Source organism: Muntiacus reevesi, chromosome 1, assembly GCF_963930625.1.
Source record: "Muntiacus reevesi chromosome 1, mMunRee1.1, whole genome shotgun sequence".
NCBI lineage: Eukaryota > Metazoa > Chordata > Mammalia > Artiodactyla > Cervidae > Muntiacus > Muntiacus reevesi.
In genome coordinates this window covers 196,448,261-196,471,137 of record NC_089249.1, presented here as the reverse complement: position 1 = coordinate 196,471,137, position 22,877 = coordinate 196,448,261, and the positions used below count along the sequence as shown (strand labels likewise).

The window sequence follows — 22,877 nt, the reverse complement described above, 5'->3', positions numbered from 1 at the left end:
AACTGAGCAACTGAACACATATGCTGCTCCAGTATAACCCCATCTTAATTTATATCTTACTTACATCTGCAAAGAATCTATTTCCAAATAAGGTCACATTCTCAGAGACCTGGGTTTAGGACCTCATGATACCTTTTTAGGAGACACAATTCTACCCATACCAGTCACCTCCCTCCTCTCCCTCACAGCTCCACTCCGGGCTCTAACCCAGATTTCTTCTCCGTTGCCTAGATGCGAAGGGGTGTACAGATACCACCATGTGTCCAGCGCATGCAACCTGCACCAACACTTCAACAAGTTACTACTGCTCTTGCAAAAGAGGCTTCTTGTCCAGCAACGGATTGAAGACATTCAAGGACCCAGGAGTGGAATGCAAAGGTGAGTTCATGCCCCATCAAACACCGCCGCCCCCCCCCCACCCCCCGCCCACCCCCAGCATTTGGTAGTAAAATCAGATAGAAGCTGGTTGGGCAGCAGATGTAGGTAGGTATCCCCAAGCATTGTTTTCTTTCTTTCTTCCTTCCTTCCTCTGCCTCTCCCTCCTCCTTCCTTCCCCCATCTCTTTCTTAATTTCTTTCTAATATAAGAATAATTCCTGTTCACTAAAAACTCTAATGATTTGAGTCAGAATAAAAAAAGAGGAACTTCCTGGTGGTCCAGCTAAGATGCCATGCTCCCAATGCAGGGGACCTGGAGTTCGATCCCTGGTCAGAGAACTTGATCCCACATGCTGCAACTAAATATCCTGCATGCTTCAACTAAGACCTGGTACAGGCAAAAAAATTCTCATAAAAACAAAAAGCAAAAAACAAAATATCCAGAAATAAACACTGATTTTCTTCCTGTTACCTCTTCATGCAAATAATTTCTAATATGTATTGAGTACCAGGCCCCGTGTGAAGGTCTTTATGTGGATTTACACATAGCATAGGCACTGTGATGATCTCCATTGTACAGATGAGAAGACTGAGGCTTGGGGAGCTAAAGTGACTTGTTTATGGTCATTGAACAATTGAACTGGAATTCAGATCCAGGTTTTTTTGAGTCTAATGGCAGTCTCTCAATCACTTACCTATTTGTCACACTCCAGATGTGAGGCATTGGGGAAATGCATTTAATCTCTCTAAGCTTCAATCTTTCCATCTGTAAAATGGGTATAAAGAGTACCTACCTTAAAGGATATTTGAGAAGATTAAATGCAGTAATGTATGCAGTGTGCTAGGCACATGTACAGTCCTGAGAGCTACTATTAATATAAATAATAGAAACTAAAATAATTTCTAGAATGAGCTAAGTTTTTGGTCTATATTCCATATATTTACACCCAAACTCTTCTCTTGACAGTAAAGGTCTGACTGTGCCTCTGACATAATTTGCAAGGGTCTGCAATCTATTTCTATAAGGGGTCAGATAGTAAATATTTTAGAGACTGCAGTTTGTATGATCTCTGTCTTAAGTACTCAATACTCCAGTTGTAGTGCAAAAGCAGCCAGCAACAATACCTAAATGAATGAGTGGAGCTGTGTTCTAAAAAAACTTTATTTACACAAATAGGTGACAGTCCATATTTGATTCATGGGCTATAGTTTATTGAACTCTAAACAAGATTTCCATTTAATAAGTTATTTCCATTATTATAGTTCCCAGGGAGCTCCAAACATCATTTTCTTAAAAAAATTATTTATTGAAGTATAGTTGATTTCCAATATTATGTTAGTTTCAGGTATTCAGCAGAGTGATATATATATTCTTTTTCACTATGGTTTATTATAGGATATTGAATATCATTCCCTGTGTTATTCAGTAGGATCTTGTTTATCCATCCTATATACAATGCTTTGCTTCTGCTAATCCTAAACTCCCAATCTACCCACCCCCACCCTTGGCAACCACAAGTCTGTTCTGTATATCTGTGAGTCTATTTCTATTTTGTAAATAAATTCATTTGTGTCATATTTTAGATTCCACATATAAGTGATGTCATATGGTATCTGTCTTTTTCTGTCTGACTTACTTCACATGGTATAATAATCTCTAGGTTCATCCATGTTGCTACAAATGGTATTATTTATTCTTTTTTTATGGCTGAGTAATATTCCTTTGTATATATGTACCACACTTTCTTTATCCATTCCTTTGTCAATGAAAATTTAGGTTACTTGCATGTCTTGGCTATTGTAAATACTTCTGCTATGACTATTGGGGTATATGTATCTTTTTAAATTATAGTTTTGTCCTGGTATATGCCCAGGAGTGGAATTGCTGGATCATAAGCAATTCTGTTCTTAGTTTTTTGAGGAACTGCCATACTGTTCTCCATAGTGGTTGCACCGATTTACATTCCCATCAACAGTGTGTAAGTGTCCCCTTTCTCCACACTCTCTCCAGCATTTATTATTTGTAGAATTTTTAGTGATGGGCATTCTGACCAGTGTGAGGTGGTACCTCATTGTAGTTTTGGTTTGCATGTTTCAAATAGTTAGCAATGTTGAGTATTTTTCCATGTGTCTATTGGCCATCTGCACAAACATTTAAAAACAAATCTTTGAGCTACAGTTTATGGGTTATTCAGTAAACATAGTAGCCTTGTTGGGCTCTTGTTTTTAGATTAAGGATGGAAGCAACATTTCCCATCTAGAAAATGGTGGATACTACATAAGAATCTTATCTACTCTATGTCTTTGACCTGTGGTACCTAATACATTGTGACTATTTTATAGTTCCTTGTCAAATGAAGGAATGTGCTACCTTACTCCTTATGTCAGCTCTAGACTTACTCACCCTGCAGTTGATGGACAGTTAGGTGCTTCTAATGTTTCATTACTTAAGGCTTGAATGAACATTACTAATTGTATGACAAGTGCATAGAAAGTGTTTATTTAGGGTGATTTGGCAGAGTATGGCTAAAGGAAATTAGGGGAGGACCAGCCTTCAGATGGTAAAGAATCAGCTTGCAATGCAGGAGACCTGAGTTCAATCCCTGGGTCAGGAAGATCCCCTGGAGAAGAGAACAGCTATCCATCCCAGTAGAAGTGCCTGGAGAATTCCATGGAGAGAAGAGTCTGGCGGTCTCCAGGGGGTTGCAAAGAGTCGAACATGTCTGAATGACTTTTACTTTCCTTTTTTTTTTTCACCCCATGGTACCATGACTACACAATTCTATTGGCACTTCAATGAGTAAATTTGTATAATGGGTTTGCAAAATGTTCTGGTTTATTTCTGGGTAGCAGCAAACTTTGTGCATTAAAACACCAATGATCATTTATTTTGCTCCTTAATGAATCTTCTATTGGGCTGAGTTCGCTGACAGTGGCTTGACTTTGTTCCACACAGTGTCAGTTGAGTTGGCTCAACTGGAAACTAGAGGATTCATTTTGAAGGAGGCTCACCCACAAGGCTGGCAAGCTAGTGATGGCTGTTGGCTGGTTGCTCTGCCAGGGCCGTGGGCTGGAGGTCTTAGCTCTTCTCCATGAAAGCTATTTTTTCAAGGCTTATTGAGCTTCCTCACAGTATGGCAATTGAATCAAGCATGAGCATCTCAAGAGAAGGTGTGGAAGTGTGTGGTATTTTGATGACTTATCGTGGTATTTTAATGACTTAATGTCACCACCAACATAGTCACAAGTATGCTCAGATTTAAGTAGAGGAAATATAGACCCCACTGCTTGATAGAAGAAGTACAAAAAAAGGACATTAAATTAAGGGTATATGAAATAGAAGGCATTGTTTCAAACATCTTTGGAAAATACAAACTGTATTTGAAGAAGATGTGTAACTCTGACTCTTTTTCTCTCCAGATATAGATGAATGCTCTCAGAGGCCCACACCATGTGGCCCTAACTCAATCTGCAGAAACCTGCCTGGGAGATATAGGTGCAGCTGTAGGACTGGATTCTCTTCTCCCACTGGAAATAACTGGACCCCAGGAAAGCGAGGTCGCTTCACCTGTAGAGGTAAGGGCTCAGACTCTCCGGCATGGGTCTTTGGTGGACAGCTCCTATTGTTAGGAACATGTGTTTCTAACTTCAGACAACTAATTCTTTGCCTGCTCACTCTCCACCACTGCTCCTCAGATATTAATGAAAGGCTCTCTCGTGGAGTCTGCCCAGGGGAAAGTCTGGGTATTTGGGAACATGAGGTGGCAAACAGTTGGATGAATCTCCTCTTTTCAGTCTACTGTCCACACTTCCTCCCCTGCCTTCAACGGGGTTTTCATTTCTACTCACCAGATGTGGATGAATGTGCCATTTCCAGAAGTTGCCCAGACCATTCGACTTGCCATAACAGTGTTGGAAGCTACTCTTGTGTCTGCAACCCAGGATATGTATCCAGAAGTGGAAAGAAGAGTTTCCAGGGACCAGGGGAGACGTGTCAAGGTAGGTGCAGGGGTCTTCTGGGAATCATGTCCAATCTGTTTGGAGATCCACTTTAAAGGGGGCTCACTCACACGGAGAATCTGGTGCTGAATGAAGCTGTGGGCTGGAGGTCTTAGTTCTTCTCTACACGGGATGTTTGATCACGGCTCTTTGAGCTTCCTCACACTATGGTGGCTGAGTCCAACATGAGCATCCCAAAAGAACAAGGTGAAAGTGCATGAGATTTTTATGACTTAGAACATTCATTTTATTACCGAGTGTCAGCACTGCCTAGTCAAAAACATGCTCAGATTCCAGAAGAGGGAATATAGACCCTGCTTGATGGAAGAAGTACCCAAGAAAAGACATTGAGTTAAGGGCATATGGAATAGAAGACATTGTTTCAACCATCTCTGTCAGATCCCAGCTATAACTGAGGATCATCTGTAACTCTGACTCTCTTTCTCTCCAGATATAGATGAATGTTTTCAAAAGCCCCCACCTTGTGGTCCTAACTCAGTCTGCAGAAACCTGCCAGGAAAGTATGAGTGCAGCTGTCTGACTGGCTTCTCTTCTCCCACCGGAAATAAGTGGATCCCTGGAAAGCCGGGAAATTTCACCTGTAAAGGTAATGAGCCCAGACTCTCAGGCGTTTGTAGACTACTCGTATTGAGTTGAGTACATGCTGTGCTAAACTTAGACACCTCATCGCTGGTCTGCTCACTCTCCTCCACTGCTCCTCAGACATTAATGAATGCCTCTCCCGTGGGGTCTGCCCTGAGCATTCTGAGTGCACCAACTCTTTGGGAAGCTACCGTTGCAGCTGCAAAGTTGGATTCACCTCTAAAAACTCCATCTGTGAAGGTACAGAGAACCGGATCTCTTTTAGCTACTCAATGAAGTAAGAACTTTATTTGATGATTCTATGAATTAGAGATGTTGATCTTCATTATAGGAATAATGCAAATAAGGCCCAGAAAGGTAAAGTGACTAGCTCAAGGATGCACAGCTAAAAAGTAGAAAAATATGGATTGGAACCCTTGTTGAGGGTGTGCTATGAGTTAAGCTGTGGGTCAAGCAGTATTTGAGAGTACTGGAGGATTCAGTCCCTAGCCTGATTTATGCCCTGCTTGGGGCAGGGGTGATATTTACAATGTCTGGAGACACTTTTGTCCACACTGGTGGTGGTGGTGGGTTGGTTTGTGTAACAGTCCACTGGTGGGTAGAGACCAGAGATCTTGCTAGACATCCTCCAATGCACAGAATAACCTCCCACAAGCAAGAAGGCTCGACCCCAAATGTAAATAGTACAGAGATAGAGACGCTCTTTCCCAGGGAGCTCTCAGACCCAAACATTCAAAATTTGCCCTAAGAGGTATAAGACCTGAGAAGGATTCTTAATCCTTGCCCGCTTTCCACATTAAATGATTCATCATGTCATTGGGCAATCTACCTGGAAATGTGTCTTGAGTCTCTCCACTCTTTTCCACCCTTGTTTTAGGTTTCAACATTATTGCAGCAGTCTTATCACTCTTTCTAATGTTGCTCCCTCAAATCTATCATTTACACTGCAGCCAGTATGTAATACTCTCAACAAGAGTTAAGGGCTCCGTTTTCCTGAGTTTGCACAACACTATTATTTATTTATAGTGAGGATGGCTCCATCAAGGAAGGCATGGAGTGATCCTCTTGGATACATCACCTTGAAGTTAGAGATATTTGAAGTCATCTCTGATATTTCTGATCTATTTGTAGCAATTAGCTATTGCTCAGTAAAAACTCACCCCAAAAGTTAGTGGCTAAAACAACCACAATTGTTTATCTCTTGATTCCATGTGTTGGGACCTTAGGTTCGACCCTGCTGCTCAGTACTTCTGGTCTCCACTGGGCTTGTTCATGTGTCTGTGGTCAGCTGTGTGTCAGCTTTGTCAGTCTTGGCTGGGCTGTCTTTCCTATCTGGGACTCATCTGGGATGATCCATCTCTCCTTCACTTTGTATTTTTCTTATTAGCCTGGGGTTTGTTCAAATGGCAGAGGCAAGGGGCCTAGTGTATGAGCAGAAACAGATAGGTTTCTTGAGGTCTAAGTTTGGAAGTGACACCATATTGCCTCTGCCATTTCAATTGGACATTGCAAGGCATAGAGCCAGCTAGAGTCAAGGGCTGCTGACCCAAAGTCCACATCTTAAAGAAGGAGTGGTAAGGTCACATCGTGTTGCACAAACCTCATCCCAAGGTGCAGACACAGGGAGGAGTAAAGGATGACAACCATTTCTGCAATCTATAATCAGTATAGTTTGAAACGAATGCTAGCCTTTCGCTTGCATACAATCAGCCAGAATTGATTCTCCTGTCATGCCTAACTGCAAGGGAACTTAGAAAGAATGAGAAAGTCTGGATATTGGGCGGGCCTCTGGTGGAGCAAAGTGGGGTGAATCTCTTGTTTGCAGTGTTCTGTTCTCACTGCTTCTTCTATCTTGACCTTGGCTTTTATTTCTACTTCCCAGATGTGGATGAATGTGCCAATTCCAAAAGTTGCCCAGAGCATTCGACTTGCCATAACAGTCTTGGAAGCTACTCTTGCGTCTGCAACCCAGGATATGTATCCAGAAGTGGAAAGAAGAGTTTCCAGGGACCAGAGGAGTCATGTCAAGGTAGGTGCAGGGGTCATCTGGGAATCATGTCCAATCTGTTTGGAGAGACAGCAGTGCTGGAGGATGAGTTCTAACATGAGGTAGGTCTCAGCTGAGTTCAAAGTCTTGTCTGCAGAACTGAAGCCAATAGTCACTCATCCATTCATGCATTCATTCAACAAACACTTCTTGAGCACCTACTATATAGAAAAGCACTATTCGAGGGATGGAGGATACTGCAGTGAGTAACACAGGCAACAATGTTTGTTCTCCTGAAACTTCTCGTTGAGGGTGGGGAGAAACAGATAATAAGCAACATAGGTGATGTTGGTGAGGATGACTTGACTTTGTTCCACAACGTGTCAGTTGAGCTGGCTCACTGGGGGCTAGAAGATCCACTTTAAAGGGGGCTCACTCACACGGAGAATCTGGTGCTGAATGAAGCTGTGGGCTGGAGGTCTTCGTTCTTCTCCACACGGGCTGTTTGATCACGGCTCTTTGAGCTTCCTCACACTATGGTGGCTGAGTCAACATGAGCATCCCAAAAGAACAAGGTGAAACTGTGTGAGGTTTTTATGACTTAGCACAGTCATTCTATTCCCGATTGTCAGCATTGCCTAGTCAAAAACATGCTCAGATTCCAGAGGAGGGAATATAGACCCTGCTTGATGGAAGAAGTACCCAAGAAAAGACATTGAGTTAAGGGCATATGGAATAGAAGACATTGTTTCAACCATCTCTGTCAGATCCCAGCTATAACTGAGGATCATCTGTAACTTTGACCCTCTTTCTCTCCAGATATAGATGAATGTTCTCAAAAGCCCCCACCTTGTGGTCCTAACTCAGTCTGCAGAAACCTGCCAGGAAAGTATGAATGCAGCTGTCTGACTGGTTTCTCTTCTCCCACCGGAAATAAGTGGATCCCTGGAAAGCCGGGAAATTTCACCTGTAAAGGTAATGAGCCCAGACTCTCAGGCGTTTGTAGACTACTCGTATTGAGTTGAGTACATGCTGTGCTAAACTTAGACACCTCATCGCTGGTCTGCTCACTCTCCTCCACTGCTCCTCAGACATTAATGAATGCCTCTCCCGTGGGGTCTGCCCTGAGCATTCTGAGTGCACCAACTCTTTGGGAAGCTACCGTTGCAGCTGCAAAGTTGGATTCACCTCAAAAAACTCCATCTGTGAAGGTACAGAGAACTGGATCTTTTTTAGCTACTCAATAAATTAAGAACTTTATTTGACGATCCTATGAGCTAGAGATGTTGATCTTCATTATAGGGAAGATGCAAATAAGGCCCAGAAAGGTAAAGTGACTAGCTCAAGGATGCACAGCTAAAAAGTAGAAAAATATGGATTGGAACCCTTGTTGAGGGTGTGCTATGAGTTAAGCTGTGGGTCAAGCAGTATTTGAGAGTACTGGAGGATTCAGTCCCTAGCCTGATTTATGCCCTGCTTGGGGCGGGGGTGATATTTACAATGTCTGGAGACACTTTTGTCCAAACTGGTGGTGGTTGTGGGTTGGTTTGTGTAACAGTCCACTGGTGGGTAGAGACCAGAGATCTTGCTAGACATCCTCCAATGCACAGAATAACCTGCCCACAAGCAAGAAGGCTCGACCCCAAATGTAAATAGTACAGAGATAGAGACGCTCTTTCCCAGGGAGCCCTCAGACCCAAACATTTGAACTTTGCCCTAAGAGGTATAAGACCTGAGAGGGATTCTTGATCCTTGCCCGCTTTCCACATTAAATGATTCGTCATGTCATTGGGCAATCTACCTGCAAATGTGTCTTGAGTCTCTCCACTCTTTTCCACCCTTGTTTTAGGTTTCAACATTATTGCAGCAGTCTTATCACTCTTTCTAATGTTGCTCCCTCAAATCTATCATTTACACTGCAGCCAGTATGTAATACTCTCACCAAGAGTTAGGGCTCCATTTTCTTGAGTTTGAACAACACTATTATTTATTTACAGTGAGGATGGCTCCATCAAGGAAGGCATGGAGTGATCCTCTTGGATACATCATCTTGAAGTTAGAGATATTTGAAGTCATCTCTGATATTTCTGATCTATTTGTAGCAATTAGTTATTGCTGAGTAAAAACTCACCCCAAAAGTTAGTGGCTAAAACAACCACAATTGTTTATCTCTTGATTCCATGTGTTGGGACCTTAGGTTCGACCCTGCTGCTCAGTACTTCTGGTCTCCACTGGGCTTGTTCATGTGTCTGTGGTCAGCTGTGTGTCAGCTATGCCAATCTTGGCTGGGCTGTCTTTCCTATCTGGGACTCATCTGGGATGATCCATCTCTCCTTCACTTTGTATTTTTCTTATTAGCCTGGGGTTTGTTCAAATGGCAGAGGCAAGGGGCCTAGTGTACGAGCAGAAACAGATAGGTTTCTTGAGGTCTAAGTTTGGAAGTGACACCATATTGCCTCTGCCATTTCAATTGGACATTGCAAGGCATAGAGCCAGCTAGAGTCAAGGGCTGCTGACCCAAAGTCCACATCTTAAAGAAGGAGTGGTAAGGTCACATCGTGTTGCACAAACCTCATCCCAAGGTGCGGACACAGGGAAGAGTAAAGGATGACAACCATTTCTGCAATCTATAATCAGTATAGTTTGAAACGAATGCTAGCCTTTTGCTTGCATACAATCAGCCAGAATTGATACTCATGTCATGCCTAACTGCAAGGGAACTTAGAAAGAATGAGAATGTCTGGATACTGGGCAGGCATCTGTTGGAGCCAAGTGGGGTGAATCTCTTGTTTGCAGTGTTCTGTTCTCACTGCTTCTTCTATCTTGACCTTGGCTTTTATTTCTACTTCCCAGATGTGGATGAATGTGCCAATTCCAAAAGTTGCCCAGAGCATTCGACTTGCCATAACAGTCTTGGAAGCTACTCTTGCGTCTGCAACCCAGGATATGTATCCAGAAGTGGAAAGAAGAGTTTCCAGGGACCAGGGGAGACGTGTCAAGGTAGGTGCAGGGGTCATCTGGGAATCATGTCCAATTTGTTTGGAGAGACAGCAGTCCTGGAGGAAGAGTTCGAAGTTGAGGTAGGTCTCAGCTGAGTTCAAAGTCTTGTCTGCAGAACTGAAGCCAATAGTCACTCATCCATTCATGCATTCATTCAACAAACACTTCTTGAGCACCTACTATATAGAAAAGCACTATTCGAGGGATGGAGGATACTGCAGTGAGTAACACAGGCAACAATGTTTGTTCTCCTGAAACTTCTCGTTGAGGGTGGGGAGAAACAGATAATAAGCAACATAGGTGATGTTGGTGAGGATGACTTGACTTTGTTCCACAACGTGTCAGTTGAGCTGGCTCACTGGGGGCTAGAAGTTCCACTTTAAAGGGGGCTCACTCACACGGAGAATCTGGTGCTGAATGAAGCTGTGGGCTGAAGGTCTTCGTTCTTCTCCACACGGGCTGTTTGATCATGGCTCTTTGAGCTTCCTCACACTATGGTGGCTGAGTCAACATGAGCATTCCAAAAGAACAAGGTGAAAGTGTGTGAGGTTTTTATGACTTAGCACAGTCATTCTATTCCCGAGTGTCAGCACTGCTTAGTTCAAAAACATGCTCAGATTCCAGAGGAGGGAATATAGACCCTGCTTGATGGAAGAAGCACCCAAGAAAAGACATTGAGTTAAGGGCATATGGAATAGAAGACATTGTTTCAACCATCTCTGTCAGATCCCAGCTGTATCTGAAGAACATCTGTAACTCTGACCCTCTTTCTCTCCAGATATAGATGAATGTTCTCAAAAGCCCCCACCTTGTGGTCCTAACTCAGTCTGCAGAAACCTGCCAGGAAAGTATGAATGCAGCTGTCTGACTGGTTTCTCTTCTCCCACCGGAAATAAGTGGATCCCTGGAAAGCCGGGAAATTTCACCTGTAAAGGTAATGAGCCCAGACTCTCAGGCGTTTGTAGACTACTCGTATTGAGTTGAGTACATGCTGTGCTAAACTTAGACACCTCATCGCTGGTCTGCTCACTCTCCTCCACTGCTCCTCAGACATTAATGAATGCCTCTCCCGTGGGGTCTGCCCTGAGCATTCTGAGTGCACCAACTCTTTGGGAAGCTACCGTTGCAGCTGCAAAGTTGGATTCACCTCTAAAAACTCCATCTGTGAAGGTACAGAGAACCGGATCTTTTTTAGCTATTCAAAGAATTAAGAACTTTATTTGATGATCCTATGAGCTAGAGATGTTGATCTTCATTATAGGAATGATGCAAATAAGTTCCAGAAAGGTAAAGTGACTAGCTCAAGGATGCACAGCTAATAAGTAGGAAAACATGGATTGGAACCCTTGTTGAGGGTGTGCTATGAGTTAAGCTGTGGGTCAAGCAGTATTTGAGAGTACTGGAGGATTCAGTCCCTAGCCTGATTTATGCCCTGCTTGGGGCGGGGGTGATATTTACAATGTCTGGAGACACTTTTGTCCAAACTGGTGGTGGTTGTGGGTTGGTTTGTGTAACAGTCCACTGGTGGGTGGAGACCAGAGATCTTGCTAGACATCCTCCAATGCACAGAATAACCTGCCCACAAGCAAGAAGGCTCGACCCCAAATGTATATAGTACAGAGATAGAGACGCTCTTTCCCAGGGAGCCCTCAGACCCAAACATTTGAACTTTGCCCTAAAAGGTATAAGACCTGAGAGGGATTCTTGATCCTTGCCCCCTTTCCACATTAAATGATTCGTCATGTCGTTGGGCAATCTACCTGCAAATGTGTCTTGAGTCTCTCCACTCTTTTCCATCCTTGTTTGAGGTTTCAACATTATTGCAGCAGTCTTCTCAGTCTTTCTAATGTTGCTCCCTCAAATCTATCATTTACACTGCAGCCAGTATGTAATACTCTCACCAAGAGATAAGGTCTCCGCTTTCCAGAGTCTGCACAACACTATTATTTATTTACAGTGAGGATGGCTCCATCAAGGAAGGCATGGAGTGATCCTCTTGGATACATCATCTTGAAGTTAGAGATATTTGAAGTCATCTCTGACATTTCTGATCTATTTGTAGCAATTAGCTATTGCTCAGTAAAAAATCACCCCAAAAGTTAGTGGCTAAAACAACCACAATTGTTTATCTCTTGATTCCATGTGTTGGCACCTTAGGTTCGACCCTGCTGCTCAGTTCTTCTGGTCTCCCCTGGGCTTGTTCATGTGTTTGTGGTCAGCTGTGTGTCAGCTTTGTCAGTCTTGGCTGGGCTGTCTTTCCTATCTTGGACTCATCTGGGATGATCCATCTCTCCTTCACTTTGTATTTTTCTTATTAACCTGGAGTTTGTTCAAATGGCAGGGGAAAGCGGCCCAGTGTATGAGCAGAAACAAATAGGTTTCTTGAGGTCTAAGTTTCGAAGTGGCAGGACATTGCTTCTGCCATTTTAATTCGACAGTGCAAGTCACCGAGCCAGCTAAAGTCAAGGGCTGCTGACCCAAAGTCCACATCTTAAAGAGAGGAGTGGTAAGGTCACATCATGTAGCACAAACCTCATCCCAAGGTGCGGATACAGAAAGGAGTAAAGGGTGACAAATTTCTGCAATCTATAATCATTACAGTTTGAAAGGAATGCCAGCCTTTTGCTTGCATACAATCAGCCAGAATTGATTCTCATGTCATGCCTAACTGCAAGGGAACTTAGAAAGAATGAGAAAATCTGGATATTGGGCGGGCATCTGGTGGAGAAAGGTGGGGTGAATCTCTTGTTTGCTGTGTTCTGTTCTCACTGCTTCTTCTACCTTGACCCGGGCTTTTATTTCTACTTCCCAGATGTGGATGAATGTGCCAATTCCAAAAGTTGCCCAGAGCATTCGACTTGCCATAACAGTCTTGGAAACTACTCCTGTGTCTGCAAGCCAGGTTATCAATCCAGAAGTGGAAGGAAAAGTTTCCCGGGTCCGGGAGAGACGTGTGAAGGTATTTTCAGGGGTCTTCTGGGGAATCAAGTCGAATATGTTCAAAAGATAGAAGTGATGGGGAGAAGTTGAGGTGGATCTCAGTTGAGTTCAAAGCCCTCATATACAAAGTTGAAGCCATAGCAATTGATTCATTCATGAATTCATTCAACAAACACTTCTTAAGCACCTACTATATGACAAGCCTTATTCTAAGGATGGAGGATACAGAATTAACACAGAAAAAAAAATATTTATTCTACTGGAACTTCTTATCAATGGTGAGAGATTCAGACAACAAACAAAATGCAGTTATTTATTTAGGCTATCAGCTATTTGGGCTAAGTTTCAAGATGGTGGCTTGACATTCTTCCATTTTGTAGCAGTTGTTTTGGCTCAACTTAGGACTAGAATATCCACTTTGAAAGAGACTCACTCACAAGGTGAAGGCAGGGCTGGCTGTTGGCTGGCAGCTCTGCCAGAGTTGTAAGCTGGAGGTCTAAATTCTTCTCCACCACAGCTATTTTTTTCATGGCTAGTTGAGCTTCCTCACAATATGGCAGCCGAGTCCAACTGGGCATCTGAAGAGAACTAGGTGGAAATGTGTGATATTGTGATGACTTAGCATGGCATTTTTATGACCCAGTGTCACCACCACCATTGTCACAAGCATGCTCAGATTCAAGGGAAGAAATACAGACCTCATTGCTTGATGGAAGGAGTATTAAAGAAAGGACGTTGAACTAAGGGCATTAGGAATGCAAGACATTGTTTCAACCATCTTTGGAAAATACAAACTATTTCACAAGATAAAGAATATCTGTAACTCTGACTATCTTTCTCTCCAGATATAGATGAATGTTCTCAAAGGCCCCTACCTTGTGGTCCTAACTCAGTCTGCAGAAACCTGCCAGGAAGGTATGAGTGCAGCTGTCTGACTGGTTTCTCGTCTCCCACTGGAAATAAGTGGATCCCTGGAAAGTCAGGCCATTTTACCTGCACAGGTAATGTGCTCGGCCTCTCAGGCTTAGGTCTTTGGTAGACAACTTCTATTGAGTTGGGTATGTGGTGTTCCAAACTTAGACACCTAATCTTGGTCTGATCACTCTCCTCCACTGCTTCTCAGACATTAATGAATGCCTCTCCCATGGGGTCTGCCCTGAGCATTCTGAGTGCACCAACTCTTTGGGAAGCTACCGCTGCAGCTGCAAAGTTGGATTCACCTCTAAAAACTCCATCTGTGAAGGTATAGAGAACTTGATCTTTTTTAGCTACTCGGTTAATTAAGAACTTTATCTGATGTTCCTATGAGGTAGAGATTATATTCCTAATGATCCACTTGAGGCTCGGAGAGGTAAAGTCATTAACCCAAGGATACACAGCTATGAAGTAGAAGACGCTGAACTTAAACTCCTGTTGAGTGTCTACTATGAGTTAAGCTGTGGCTAAAACAGTCCTTGAGAATACTTCAGGGCTCAAGCTCTAGCCTGGTTTACACCTCATTGGTGGGAGATGTGACAGTATCTGTAGATAGTTTTGCTTTTCTGTTCTGGTGATGTTGGTGGGTAGTTTGTGTTAATCAACTGGTTAATCTCTGGGTAGAGACTAGAGATCCTGCTAAACATCCTCCAATGCACATTACAGCCTACCCACAACCAAGAATAATCTGGTCCCATGTATCAGTAGCACTGAGATAAACTCTGTCCTGTGGAGAGCTCAGATTCAAGATTCAGAATTTTTTCCCGAGAGGTATTTGAATAAAGATCTGAGAGTTATTCTTGATATTCCCTCTCCTTCCATATTAAATCAGTCATTGTGTTTTGGGCAATCTATCTGCTAAATATGTCTTGAATCTCTCCACCCTTTTCCATCCTTGGTTTAAGTTTCATCATTATTACAGTGGCCTCCTCACTAGTCTCTCCATTTTTCTAGTGTTGCTTTCTCAAATCTATTCTGCACACTGCAACCAGAATACTGTCACCAAGAGATGTGGGCTCCAATTCCTGAGTCTGCTGCAGCGTTATTAATTATCTGAAGTGATTCCATAAGTGATTCCATAAGTAAGGCATGGAGTGATCAAGCCCTCAAGTGATATTCCCTTGGCTCGGATTTAGAGATATTTGAAATCATCTCTGACACGTCTGATCTATTTGTAGCTGTTAGCTATTGCCGAGTAACAAATGACCCCAGAAGATAGTGGCTAAAACAACCACCATTTGTTTATTTCTTAACTCCACATGTTGGAAGTTTAGGTTGGGCTCTGCTCTGGCCAGTTTTTAGGTCTCCACTGGGCTGGTTCATGTGTTGGTGGTCAGCTGTGTGTCAGCTTTGCTAATCTTGACTGGGCTGCCTCATATATCTGCAGCTCATCTGGGATGATCTTTGTCTCTTTCACTTTGTCTTTTCCTTACTATCCTGGAGTTCATATGACAAAGGCAAGGGACTCGAAGTATGAGTAGAAATAAGTTTTTTGAGGTCTATGTTTGGAAGTGCCACCGTAATACTTCTGCTGTATTTATTGGCGAGTGCAAGTCATAGAGCCAGCTAGAGTAAAGGGCTGCGGAATAAAACCCCACACATTAGAGAGATGAGTGGCAATGTCACATTGTATAGCACAAGCCTCAAACCAAGGTTGGACACAGGGAGGAGTAAAACATGACAGTCATTTCTACAATCTATGATCATTATGGTTTGAAACTATTTGTCACCTTTTGTGTGCATACAATTGGCCAGAATGTATTCTCATGACCATGCCTAACTTAAAGTGAGGTTAGGGAGAAGGGGAAAGTCTGGATATTGGGGAGGGTCAAAGGGAGTAATGTCCCATCTTCACCACTTCTCCTTCTTTGACCTGGATTTTAATTTCTACTCACCAGATGTGGATGAATGTGCCAATCCCAGAAGCTGCCCAGAGCATTCGACTTGCCACAACAGTCTTGGAAACTACTCTTGTGTCTGCAACACAGGATATAAATCCAGAAGTGGAAAGAAGAATTTCCAGGGACCAGGAGAGACATGTGAAGGTAAGTGAAGGGCAAGTGAAGGCAAGTGAAGAATCAAGTCCAATCTGTTTGCAAAGACAGCAGTGGTGGGGGAGAAGTTGAAGTGGGTCTCAGCTGAGTCCAAAGCCCTTGTCTGTAGAGCTGAAGCCAATAGTCACTCATTCATTCACGCATTCATTCTACAAATACTTCTTGAGCACCTACTATATGCCAAGCATTATTCTAGGGATGAAGGATACAGTAGTGAGTAACACAGGTAAAAATTACTTGTTCTCCTGGAACTTATCATGAAATGTGGGGAGAGGAAGGTAACAACAAAATGCATGCAGGGAAATCTTGTGTGTCAGGGATAGTTCAAGGAAAGGTGAATAGGGTATACATGAGGGTGACATTGTAGTTTTAATAGAATTGTAGGGAGAGGTCATGCTAAGAAGTTGATTTTTGGTATAAGACCTGAGGGAGTGAGATACTGGGTATCTGGGGAAGGGTGTTCCAGGAAGAGGAAACAGTAGGTGCAGTGGTCTGGAGGCAGGATTCCAGTCAAGACACTAAGCTCTTCCAAACATGTGTTCGTTCAGTCCTCCCAACAAACTGATGGTACAATGGTATTTTATACCCATCTTACAGATGAGGAAACAGCCTCCATTGTGATGAAATCACCAAGGTCAAATAGAAAGGAAATAAGAGAGTTTAGATTCACTTCTTCCCTGTGTGACTTCATACCCCAACCACCATGCCCTGCTCCCTCTGAATCAGGTTGCAACTGCTAGCAACTCAGGGTGGGCTTGTGCAGGACAGATATCAATTTAATTCCCAAATTCCCAGTCTCTGAGACTCAAGACAGTTTGGAAAGCTGTCATGTAAAAATACCAGAGCCAGACAGAACCTGGATATAAATAGCAGTTGTGCTTTTCACAAGATATGTGATTTCACACAGTTTTGAAGCCTCAGTTTTCTCCTCTGAAAAAATGGAAATATTAGTTTGCAATTCATAGGGCTGCTGTGAGCTTTCATGAAGTGGGTGCCTATAAAAGATTTTCCTCATTGCCTGCCACAATAAAAGCACAACATGTTTGCAGTGCATTCTTTATGTTAGCTAGTGAATATGTCTATAATATTTGCTCTGTCCTAGATTCCATTCTGTGTATTTAAAGATACTTATTGTTGTTCAGTCACTAAGTCATGTCTGTCTCTTTGTGAATTGCAGCACTCCAGGCTTCCCTATTTTTCACTATGTCCCGTAGTTTGCTCAAGCTCATGTCCATTGAGTTAGTTATGCCATCCAACCATCTCGTCCTCTGTCGCCCCCTTCTTCTGCCCTCAATCTTTCCCAGCATCAGGGTCTTTTCCTAGATGGCCTTTCACATTCCTAGATGGCCTTTCACATCAGATGGCCAAAGTATTGGAGCTTCAGCTTCAGCATCAGCCCTTCCAATGAATATTGAGGGTTGATTTCCTTTAAGATTGACTGGTTTGATCTCATCATCTTATTTGATCCTCTGAACAACTCAATTGGGAGGGTTCTATTATTGCTTTCATTTCAAAGATGAGGAAACAGAGACACAGAGAGATGAATTTTCTTATCCAGTGTATTAGCTCAGACTGCCATAACAAGGTACCCTAGACTGGGGGTGGGGGCTTCACCAACAGAGATTTATTATCTCACAGTTTTGGAGGCTGGAGGTCCAAGATGAAGTATCAGTATGGTAGGGTTCTGGAGAGAGCTCGCTTCCTGCCTTATACACAGCTGCATTCTTGCTGTGTCCCCACATGGCAGAGAGAGAGCCAGCTCTTGTGTTTTGCCTCTTTTTTTCAAAAGTATAACAGGTATTTCTTTTTCACACATGGTTGCATTTATTTACTTGGCTGTGCTGTGCCTTAATTGCGGCACTCATGGTCTTCCTTGTGATTCACGGACCCTTTCGCTGTGGCACACATGCTCTGTAGTTGTGGTGTGGGGGCTTAGCTGCTCCATGGCACGTGGGATATTAACTCCCTGACCAGTCACTGGACCCGCATCCCCTGCATTGCAGGGCAGATTCTTAACCACTGGGCCATCAGGAAAGCCCCTCTTCCTCTTCTTTTTAGGGCATTCATCCCATCATAAGAGTTCCACACCCAAGATCTCCTCTAAACCTAATTGTTTTCCATATCCAAATGCCATCCCACTGGGGGAGAGGAGGGCTTCAACTTAATGAATTTTGGGGAGACATAATTCACTCAATAACATCCAGTAAGACACAGATTATAAGGGTCAGAGTCAGGCTTTGAACTCATGACATCCATGCTCTCTACCCCTCCACTTGGATATAGTGATTCCTTGGAGAGGAATTGAAATTCGTTAACAAAAGAGGGGAGTGACAGATTTGAGGCTGAGGGAACACAGTGAGAGAGAATGAGCCTCACGGACCTACAGGTAATCGATGAATTTGAATCATGAATTATGAAGGCATTAGAAGCAAAATATGAGAGATTTCCCTAGCAGTCCAGTGGCTAAGATTTCTCCTTCCAGTGCAGTGGATACAGGTCTGACCCCTGGCTGGGGAGTTAAGATCCCACTTGCCTCACAGCCAAAATCCTGAAACATGAAACAGAAGCAATATTGTAACAAATTCAGTAAAAACTTTAAAATAATGTTGTTTGGTTGCTAAGTCATGTCTTATTCTTTTGCAACCCCATGGACTGTGGACTTCTCTGTCCCTGGGATTATCCAGGCGAGAATACGGGGTTGGTTTGCCATTTCCTTCTCCAGGGGATCTTCTGGACTGAAGGATCGAACTCTTGTTTCCTGCTTTGGCAAGCAGATTCTTTACCACTGACTCACCAGGGAAGCCTTGGTCCACATAAAAAAATCTTAGAAAAAAAAAGAAAAGGAAAGATGAGCTCAGCTGGCAACAGACTCTCAGGGTCTTACATGTTTTAATGAGGAGTGTGGATTTTGTCCAGAGCTGTGGGGGATCCTCATCAGAAGATTTGCGTGGGTCACACACATGTCTCTAAATGCTTTCTTTTCATAGTGACACAAATATGTTTAAGAAGGTGAGCCTGAAGGAGTCAGGGAAACCGATTGGCTATAGTCAGTGATGGGACTATGAACTGCTACTGTACTCTCATCATTCTTCTGCATTTTGATTTTCCACTTAGATGTGGATGAATGTTCCAGGAACTCAACTCTTTGTGGTCCCAGTTCTATCTGCACCAACATCCCAGGAAAATACAGTTGCTCCTGCTTGCCGGGGTTCTTTTCACCTGGTGTGTGGAGCCCTGAAAAACCTGAGGCCTTCAAGTGTGCAGGTAACTCTTCCAGCCATTCTGGGGACTTCTCAGTTGGTGTCAAGCTACCCTGAAGCATGGTGACTTATCACAACAGTCATTTGTTCTTTTTAAAAAAGTATTTCTTTATTTGGCTGCTTTGGGTCTTGTCGTGGCATATGGGCTCTTTCGTTGGGGTGTGCAGGCTTAGTTGCTCCATGGCGTTTGAAATCTTAGTTCCCCAACCAAGGATTGAACCCCTGTCCCCTGTTTTGGAAGATGAATTCTTAACTACTGGACCACAGGGAAGTCCCCAGTCATTTGTCTTTGCCCATGATTCTGTGGGTTGACCATATGGTTTTCTGGGGACCCTAGCATGGTTGGCAGGTCCAAAATAACCTTGCTTACATGACTGGTAGTTGGCATTGGCCTCTGGCTGGGAGTTCAGCTGGCCCTTCATTTTCCTTATGGACTTTTCCTCATAGCTGCTTGGGCTTCCTCAGAGCATGGCAGCTGGCTCAGAAACCCTCAGAGGGACATTGGTTATACTGCCAGGATTCCTCAACTTTGGTACTATTGACTTTAGGGGCTGGATAGCTCTTTGCTGTATGTTGGGGATGCTGACCTGTGCATTATAGGATATTTGGCAGGGTCTTTGGTATCTACCCATTGGATCCAAGTGAGCACTAAAAATTTCTCCATACATTGCCCAAGGTCCCTCAGTTGAGAACCACTAGCTCAACACAATAGAAATTTCTTACTCTCACACCAGTTCAGTACAGATATACTTGGCTGAGGGGCAAATTTCCTCCATGGAGTGATATAGGGAGCCAGTCTCTTTGTATCTCTTGGTTCGTCTATCCCTTAAGACATTAGAATTCCTGGTTCCAGGGACTTCTCTGGTGTTCCAATGGTTAAGACTCCATGCTCCCAATGCAAGGACTTCAAGTTCCACCCTTTGTTAGGGGACTAAGGTCCTGTAGGCCAAGAGTGTGTGGCCAAAAGATTTAAAAAGAAATTCCTAGTTACAGTCAGTGGTGGGGAAAAAGAAAAAAGGTACAGCGACTTCTTAACCCCTTGGCCCAGAAGTTACATGTCATACTCCTTCATATGTCATAAATGAAAGCTAGTCATATGATCCATCTAGCTGCAGAGGATTCTGGGAAATGTAGTCCCTGGTTGGGCTGTTATGTTTTAGCAAGAACTCTTTGCTTTGAGGGGCTTCCCTGGTGGCTCAGTGGTAAAGAATCTGCCTGCAATGCAGGAGGAGGTGCAAGTGACATGGGTTCCATCCCTGGGTGGGGAAGATCCCTTGGAGGAGAACATGGCAACCCACTCAAGCCTTCTTCCCCAGAGAATCCCGTAGACAGAGGAGCCTGGTGGGCTACAGGTGGGCTCAGGGTTTGCAATCCACAGGGTTGCAAAGAGTCAAACAGGACTGAAGAATTGAGCACATGTGCTCCCTCTGCTTTGGAAGGGGAAGAGTGATTTTTGTTGGCTTGGTGACCCATCCTGCATCATGCCTGGTCTCTACCTCACAGATGTCAATGAGTGCCTTGACAGGTGCCAGTATCTCCTTACTTCTCGGCACTGCTTGATATCTTGGAGTTTTTTGCAGATATTGATGAGTGCCTTCAGGATCCCTCACGATGCGGCCCAAATTCTGTCTGTACCAACACCCCGGGCTCCTACAGCTGTGGCTGCATTGAAGGTTTTCATCCCAATCCAGAAGACTCCTGGAAACACGGCAACTTCAGCTGCCAAAGTAATAATCTCCTTACATATCTTGGCAATGGAATCTGTGTCTTGCTTTGTAGAATTCTCACTTTTTCTCATTCTCTGGATTCTCCTTTTTTTTTTTACTTTATCTACATAGTCTCTTATTTTCTGTTCACTTGTTCATTTATTAATCACTCATTTGATAAATTATTTTTGGAGCATCTGCTAGTTAATAAATTCAACAGTCCCCTGCACTAGGTCCTGAGGATTTAATCCTGGATATGATAGACATGATAGCTACCCTCATGGAGCTTATAGTCTAGGGAAGGGAGCACGTGCATAATTATTTAATAACTGCAATGAGTGTGACAGTTGAAACATTGGAGTGCACTTTGTTGTGCATTGTGTAGTAGGATATTTAATATGCTCTGTGAAGTGCCATTTAAACAGAAACTTAAAGAAAGAGTGTGGATTATGTAGATTAAGAGTAGAGTTCATGTGCTGCAAATGATAGCATGTGTAAAGGCCCTGAGGCTAATGCAAAGTGAGGAGGGCATGGGAAAATGGCATTTACTTCATCTGAGGATGTGGGCAGAGGTCAGCTTCTATAAGACTTGTGTGCTGTGTAAAGAATTTTGTAGTCTTTTTGCTGAGAACCATGGGGAACTTTGAAAGGTTTAAAATTTTTTAAGTTATGGACTATTTGTTGTGTTAAAAGTATAAATAACTTATATGGAGGCAAACGGGTATAATAATAAAATGAGTATATCTTAAGTCCTTAGCAACATGAGAACTAGAACATCATCAATGCCAATACATACCCCTGACTCCTCTGAAGAGAGGCCCACTTGGAACTTTGTTTCTAATTCCTGTACTTAAAATATTCCCCTACTAAACATTCCTTGTTTAGTATGGTTTGCTTTGGAGCTTTGTAAAAATGGTATTGTATTATGTATAGTCTTTTCTGACTTGCTTTCTTCACTTGCTATCATGCTTCTCAGAATCACTGCTGTAGTGTGTAGCTATAGTTTGTTCATTTCCACGGTTGTATTGTATAACATGGCAATGGATGGATTTCAAGCAGGGGATGATGAACGCAGACTTGCTGGGGTTAAGTTTGATTTGGTTGCTTTTGTTTTCTTCTGAGGGATTCCCTTCAAGTGTAAAGATGATGTGGTACCCAACAACAAGCAGGTCCAGTTATGCCATGTGGGAGCAGCAGTAGAGCCTAAATATGTAAGTATTTTTGAAGGTTCCTAGTTTTTGAGGTTTTTCCCAGAAGGCACTTAGGTAGGATGTTGTCCTGCAGCTTTTACAAAGACAAAAATAATTGTGGCCTAGACCAGATAGATGTTTTTTCTCTATTTGCAGCAATCTGAATGTAAGCTGCTGAGATCTGACATGATGGCTCCATAATACTCTTCCATCATCAACACAAGACTCCCTTATTGTGGTCCAATATGCTGCTGCAGCTCCTGCCATCAAATAGTCATTCCAGTTGGTGGGCAGGGGAGAAGGGCAAGTGAAAGGCACAGTCCTTCCCTTTAAGCATATGACCTAGTATCACTTTTGCTTACCTAGCTTCAAGGAAAGTTGGAAAAGAAGGACATTTGTTATCTAAAACTTGGGAATTCATTTATTCAAACAAGTAAGAATGTTGGAGTCTCACTTTTTGTGAGGTGTATTGCTGCATCTGTGTGATGTGGAATGGATGATACACAGCCTCCAAGCCAGGCAAAGAGGAATTTGGATATCTTGATTTTCTAATGAAGTCGTTCTAGTGAGTAAAGACTCCAGAAGCATTTTCAGAAATTGATGTCACTATATTGAATATGAATTTTATAAATTAGCTTTGGAATTCCCATGTACTTAAGACCACAGTTGGCTTTTTTTAATTGTGAAATACACATAAAATGTATCATTTTAAAGTGTACAATTCAGAGGCATTTAGTACACTCACAGTGGTGTGCAAACACCACTTCTATCTCCAAAGCTTTTTCA

At 43.0% G+C, this 22,877-nt stretch overlaps 1 protein-coding gene across 5 annotated transcripts in view; it reads left to right on the top strand.

The window, feature by feature from the left end:
- ADGRE1 (adhesion G protein-coupled receptor E1) overlaps positions 1–22,877 on the top strand; it is a 65,971-nt gene that overhangs the window by 16,110 nt on the left and 26,984 nt on the right. For 2 of the 5 annotated variants that reach the window (XM_065933343.1, XM_065933323.1), the window contains exons 4-21: positions 232–378; positions 3,798–3,953; positions 4,230–4,376; positions 4,828–4,983; positions 5,100–5,219; positions 6,862–7,008; positions 7,786–7,941; positions 8,058–8,177; positions 9,820–9,966; positions 10,745–10,900; positions 11,017–11,136; positions 12,779–12,925; positions 13,752–13,907; positions 14,030–14,149; positions 15,780–15,926; positions 19,050–19,199; positions 20,776–20,922; positions 22,024–22,112. In XM_065933343.1, coding sequence (XP_065789415.1) covers positions 232–378; positions 3,798–3,953; positions 4,230–4,376; positions 4,828–4,983; positions 5,100–5,219; positions 6,862–7,008; positions 7,786–7,941; positions 8,058–8,177; positions 9,820–9,966; positions 10,745–10,900; positions 11,017–11,136; positions 12,779–12,925; positions 13,752–13,907; positions 14,030–14,149; positions 15,780–15,926; positions 19,050–19,199; positions 20,776–20,922; positions 22,024–22,112 — 2,528 coding nt within the window. The remainder of the gene's footprint in view (positions 1–231; positions 379–3,797; positions 3,954–4,229; positions 4,377–4,827; positions 4,984–5,099; positions 5,220–6,861; positions 7,009–7,785; positions 7,942–8,057; positions 8,178–9,819; positions 9,967–10,744; positions 10,901–11,016; positions 11,137–12,778; positions 12,926–13,751; positions 13,908–14,029; positions 14,150–15,779; positions 15,927–19,049; positions 19,200–20,775; positions 20,923–22,023; positions 22,113–22,877) is intronic. The other 3 variants (XM_065933334.1, XM_065933360.1, XM_065933351.1) reach the window with 3 other exon arrangements.